Here is a 5,799-nt window from a genome sequence, read left to right as displayed (position 1 = left end):
CCTTACGGTACACTGCCAGTCTCTGGCACCCTGTGCCTTAGGTATTTCCTGGGGCGGTCCTTAACCACCATCCACGAATTCTGCGTTGGCATTTTTTCAATTCCCTTTTGACCACGACGAAGTAGCTTTCTGACTCAGGGAGTTCACAGAGTAAGTAATACAGGCAGAAGACACCCGGTGGGAGGGTTATTCGCAGGATTTGGGGATTATCGCGTGTCATGCTATGGTACGTATGTTTGGCGGCTTTTCTTCTCTGAGAAAGGGACATAGGGCTAAAAGCAAACACTCTTATGTTATTTATGCACTGAAATTCCTTCAAACAGGTGGTGTTTCATACAATTCTAATAGCTTCCTTACACATACAGCATGATTATCTTCCAAGCATGTGGTTGTATCACTGTTTCAAGTCCTCCAGCACCAACTCCCAAAATCTAAACTCAGATGTATACCTGCACATACATAAGCACACCACAGCTCTCCTACCAAACAGTCCAGCAATTTTAAAATATTAAAAATGTGATCTACCTCCAGATCTATCAAGCAGCAATACAGTCTCATAAAATAGTAATGCTTCTTATTTTTTGGTTACTGGCAGGCATCAGGCATAGCAGCAGGAAGGTGAGTTAGCAAAGACATTCAGGCATTTCTCCTCAAAGGCACACTGACCTCAAGGGTCAAAACCAGCTTTCTCCTACCAAAGCATGAACTGGTGCTCCCTTAAGTCATTAAAACACCACAGAATTAGGGAGAGAATACCTTTTAAATCATAATTTCATAGGCACAGAGAAGTGACTCTGGAAGCTAAACAAGAATGTTTCAGTTAAAAATGGTATTTATTGCTGTGGCTGTTTCTGAATTAGTTTTTCCTGACAAACCTGTCTAAAAAGAGTACTATAAAACAAACTCCAATGGTTTGGCAGTTGGTTGATTAACAGTATTTATTGTACATGTCATGAATGGCACTGACAGTGTGGAAGCCTAGGTCCTATAGCATCACATTCAATTGGAAACGCTACACAATCATTTCCCTAAGCTGTATTTGTAGCAGCTACAACTGCTTTACTTTTCTAATGCCAGCAATTACATTTATGTTTGTTTTCACATAACACCTCTTTAGGACAGCCAGAGAGAAACCAATCGCTCAGGGGACAGAATTAGTTGTTTTGCTTGCTTTTTAAGAATCTTGCTGTGTATTTCAAAATCTCATTTCTTTAAAAAAAACCCCAAACGAATAGGTCTATTAGTTTTTTTCTGCAAAATTCTTCATGTTAATTGAGACAGTGTTCATGTAGCGTAAGTATGAATGTTACAAGCAAGTTGCTATATTTTGAAGACAACTTGTTTTCATTGATTATGCTGACTATACTTCATTATGGCAAATAATTTTGAGAAAGTATAATTACAAATACCGTGGGTTTGGTTTTTGTAAAAACACGACACAGAGGCCACCACAACTACAATAAAACTTCAGCCCGTTAGGATTTGTTTTCCTCTAAAACTAAAGAGATGAAGATCAACAAAACAATAAACAGAAACCAAACATACTGCACAAACAGTCAAAATGCAGAAGCCAACCCCCACTGGCTCTAGACAGAGGAAGAATTTAAGCTACTCCAATGAAAGTAAATGGCACTTGTCAGTCAAATTTGGCTTGGCTGAGTCTCATTCTGCTCCACCTTTTTGTTCTTCTGCTTCCCTGCTCTGCATTTCCCTCCATCGCTTCAGGGAACGCCCGCAGCGGAGCTTTTCTCCCTAGGACTGTGTGCTGAAGGAGCCGCAGTTTGTAACCCCCGCGGGCTTGCGCCGGGGGGACCCTCTCTGCAGGTGGTGGGCAGGCTGTACGGGAGGGGTCTCTGGCAGTGAGACGTGGTAGAAGTTGGGTAACCGAATGTCGTACCTAAAGCCTTTCCCCACGTGCACTCTGTCATTCAAGGCATACAGTTTTTCAGCAATGTCGCTCCCAATTAAAATTGAGAACAGGCGGGAGATGAAACGGTGTTTAGCAAACAGGAGATACAGCTTCTTTCTCCTCCAGGCCACGTAACGACAATCTGTCTCTGCTGTAAGTGTTACCTATAGAACAGAAAGTTAAAATTAGCTAGGTTATAAGGCCGTGACATTGCTGCTGCTGCCCCTGGTTTAGGAAGCACACTGTCTCAGCAGGCACGCTGGCTGCATCCGTAACGTGCCCCTTGCATCATAGAATCATGGAACGGTTTGGGTTGGAAGGACCTTAAAGATCATCCAGTTCCAACCCCCTGCCATGGGCAGGGACACCTTCCACTAGACCAGGTTGCTCAAAGCCTCATCCAGCCTGGCCTTGAACACTTCCAGGGATGGGGCATCCACAGCTTCTCTGGGCAACCTGTTCCAGTGCCTCACCACCCTCTCCGGGAAGAACTTCTTCCTGATATCCAATCTAAACCTCCCCACTTTCAATTTACACGTGTCACCCCTCGTCCTGTCACTACAGGGCCTTGTAAAAAGTCCCCATCCAGTAGGCACATCTTTGCAATCAAAGCTGTTTCATGCAGCCAGTGAGCTCTGTGAGGTCTCCTAAATGCCAAAGACAAGCGAGAAGGGTGTCTGGGAAGAGTCTGAAAGGCTGTGTCTTGTCAGCATCAGTGGCAGGGTGCCTACGCCTGCGCCGAACGGCAGCCCTTGCCAGGATGCAGGCTGATGGCGCGCTCCAGCCTTGGCCCTGCACCCCTGCTTCACTCTTAGCAGCCCCAGCTGGAAAGGCAGGTCTAAAGAAAGCTCTCAACAAATGCCATTTACCCTCATGACATGAGACACCAGATCCCACACATGCAGCAGCTAGCGTGTCAGCCCAGTGACAGCAGCGGGAGGGCTGGCCGATCACAGCGGGTGCCCAGATGGACACTGTGTCCCATGCCATGCCCTCGTGCCAAGCTCTACCACAGGCACGCCTCTCCCCAGCCCCAACTTCCACCCGCTCCCTGCAAACCTGGCTTCTCAGGGCTGGATTTTCGCACAGCCGAAGAATGCAAACAGAGCAGACCTCCCAGCTGGCTTTCAGAAAAACCCAGCTTGTTTTAACAACAAGATGCAAACAGAAAGAAGATACAAACGGTATAAACAGCCCAGTGAGTAAAGAGGACTTCCCTCCCCAAATTAACAGAATGCCACTTGTGTATGTAATGTCACAAACAAAACCTACAACTAAATGAAGTTTACTAATTAGTACTTGAACACTTCTCCATAGTATAAAAAAACCCCAACCCTCTGCTTTTACCTGGAAAATTCCCTCTTCTGTGGGCCTCAGTGAATCCCATTCAGGAGAATCCAGAAATTGAAGAGGAAAAATATAATGCAGAAACTCCCCATCAACTGTCACTCTGATCCTACCAAGATAAGATGTGTTAATTTATTAGTACTATCCATACAGCAGCAATGACTGCAACAAGAATGTGTTATTTCTGCTACGTGAGGAGTTTAATTATAGCTTTGGTAGCATGAAAGAGCAATCACTGGCCAACAGTATCCTGGCTATGTTTTCCTGAACACAGCTGGATCGGACTAGTTGAAAGACAACACAAGATCTTCCTAGGCCTTACTCAAGTCGTATGATCCTCTCTGGATCAGGTCTGTGCAGCAACACGTAAGCCTTGCCATGAAAAGGCCAGCGTGCACCGGAGAGGTGAATGACCTCCAGAATTACATGGCCAGAGGACTCCCTCTGGAGCCAGGAGAACAGTGTGGAGGTATGGGATCATTATGTGAATGTTGTAGCCTTCTGCAGAGAAGCAGCAAGCATATGACTGAACCTCATGAGCTGAAAGAAAACAACCCTGAGCTGTAGGAGTTCCCTTTTTACTCTGCTCTGCACTGAGATTAATGCTTCTTACAAAGTACAAGAAGCACCCCTGCACTGCAGGAAGGAGCTTAGCAGGACCTCCCTGTGTGATTACTACACGGCTGGGCACACAGAAACATGGACGCTTCTCCTTCAGTACGACTGCAGCAACCTCCACATGGTACTTTCTAGACAGCTTCCAAGGATGCTCCACACCAGGGTGTCACTAGGGTTAACTACCTAAAATCCTTATTGTTTACTGCAGGTAGTCTTAAATAACCTGAGTGTCAATCTGCCTACAAATTCCATCTGTCCATGCAGGAGGGTGTCAACATGCACCTGCAAAGTGTCCCACCAAACCCATCAAAGACAGACCACGGCCACCATCTCTGGATATCCCATCCACTCTCGTGGCGGTGCAGTACTGTGCATCACCTTGTACACAGTACGAAAGCCAGTATTTCCCTTCAGGAAAGCATCAGCAAGGTTGCCAGAAGGGTCTCCAGTAACCAGGGCGTACGTTAACTGTAAACTCAGATCTGCAAATCTGGACAGGGCTCGACTATGCCCTCTTGTAATGGAAGGGCACTTTTAGGCCTCCAACCCTCCCTTACTCCCTCCCTTCTCCCAACCCCCACAAATCAACTAAATACAATCTGTATCAAAGCCAAGATCTCTACTAAACTGAGTTTATCTCAGTATATTCAGTTTCATAACTGCCTTTTAGTCCTGTTTCAGCTGATAATAGCAGCAAAAATAAGAAAGATGCCGTGTTCAACAGCTAGGCAGTAGACAGATAAGAGACCATAGCCTGAAGCACACATTTGTTCCCTTTATCTGCCTAACCTGTAAAGTGCTATGATACATTGGTCTGGAAAGGAATGATTTAAAAATCCTTTTCTTTAAGCTATTACAGATTTTGTGCTTAGCGTTTTTATGCTAGTGCTGTCCTCAACAAGTGTATTTAGCCTATTAATATTACTTTCATTAAATATTAATCTACTGCACTGGAAAATGAACAAACAATACACAAATTAGGCACTTTTTTTTTTGCTTTCATTTTCAAGACGGGGAAAAAAAATATGTATTTGCAGTAAGTCAGTCTGAAGAAACGGATACACACCTGCCTGACACAAGCAAGGACAGTTTATCAATAGGTGTTTTGCCCTGCATGGCGTAACAGTGTTCCTTCTCCAGGGTAACCACTTCTGCATCGCAGCACAAGACAATCTTCCTGAAGACAGTCAAGGAAATTCCCAAAGGCTGGAAGAGAGCGCTGTAGAGTTCCTGGAATTCTCTGTCAAAGGAAACACTCCGAACTTGGTAGGTAACGTAAATGAACTGGACAAAGCATATCACGAACAGTATAAAATTCCAGGAGAATATATCAGCAGCACAGACATCCAGCCAAGCCCAAACAGAAGAGCAGAGAAAGCCCAATCCAAGCAAGCTGAAGACATAGAGAAGCCCAAAGAATCCACTTCCACCCATGAAGCCCACAACAAAGAGAATACTGGCTAGGTGGTAGATAGATCCCTCTGCCTCTTGCTTCCAGGTGGTACAGGTAGGATGTGCATATATCAAACTTTCCCAAAAACTAGCATTTTCTCCCATGGCTGGAATAATTTTTCGATTCGCCTAAATCTTGGAAATTTTTATTTATGCAGTACAGCTATTGGGGTCCTTTGTTTTTTCATTCTTGCAAACTCTGCTCAATGATCACATAACATCTGGGTTTCTTTTGGCAGTGAAGTTGCACTTAGGATTTCCAGCATCTAGGAGGCTAACGCTCTTAGAAGGCAATGCTGTTTCTCATCAGTTCATGCGTTGTCTCGACTTTGGCCATGTCATCGGTAGTTTCGTTTGATCTGGACAATTGAAGAAAAGACAAATTACTTCCAAAATTATTTTCAGCAGCTAAACTCTATCAAAGCTTTTATTGTCTAAAACCACAGACTGCATTACAATCATCTAATTCTCTT

The 5,799-nt window shown here is 44.5% G+C and overlaps 1 protein-coding gene across 1 annotated transcript; it reads right to left on the bottom strand.

The window, feature by feature from the left end:
- Positions 1-1,752: 1,752 nt before the first annotated feature.
- Positions 1,753-5,431, bottom strand: POPDC3 (popeye domain containing 3). Its single transcript, XM_010147929.1, has 3 exons — positions 4,941-5,431; positions 3,257-3,365; positions 1,753-2,073 (listed from the first exon to the last, which is right to left on the bottom strand). Exons 1-3 carry the CDS (start codon positions 5,429-5,431, stop codon positions 1,753-1,755), a joined length of 921 nt encoding a protein of 306 aa, XP_010146231.1.
- Positions 5,432-5,799: the final 368 nt, after the last annotated feature.

Source organism: Eurypyga helias, unplaced genomic scaffold (genome assembly GCF_000690775.1).
Source record: "Eurypyga helias isolate BGI_N326 unplaced genomic scaffold, ASM69077v1 scaffold43762, whole genome shotgun sequence".
Classification (NCBI taxonomy): domain Eukaryota; kingdom Metazoa; phylum Chordata; class Aves; order Eurypygiformes; family Eurypygidae; genus Eurypyga; species Eurypyga helias.
The sequence above is the reverse complement of the archived record's forward strand: the minus strand, read 5'-3'. Positions and strand labels throughout refer to the sequence as shown.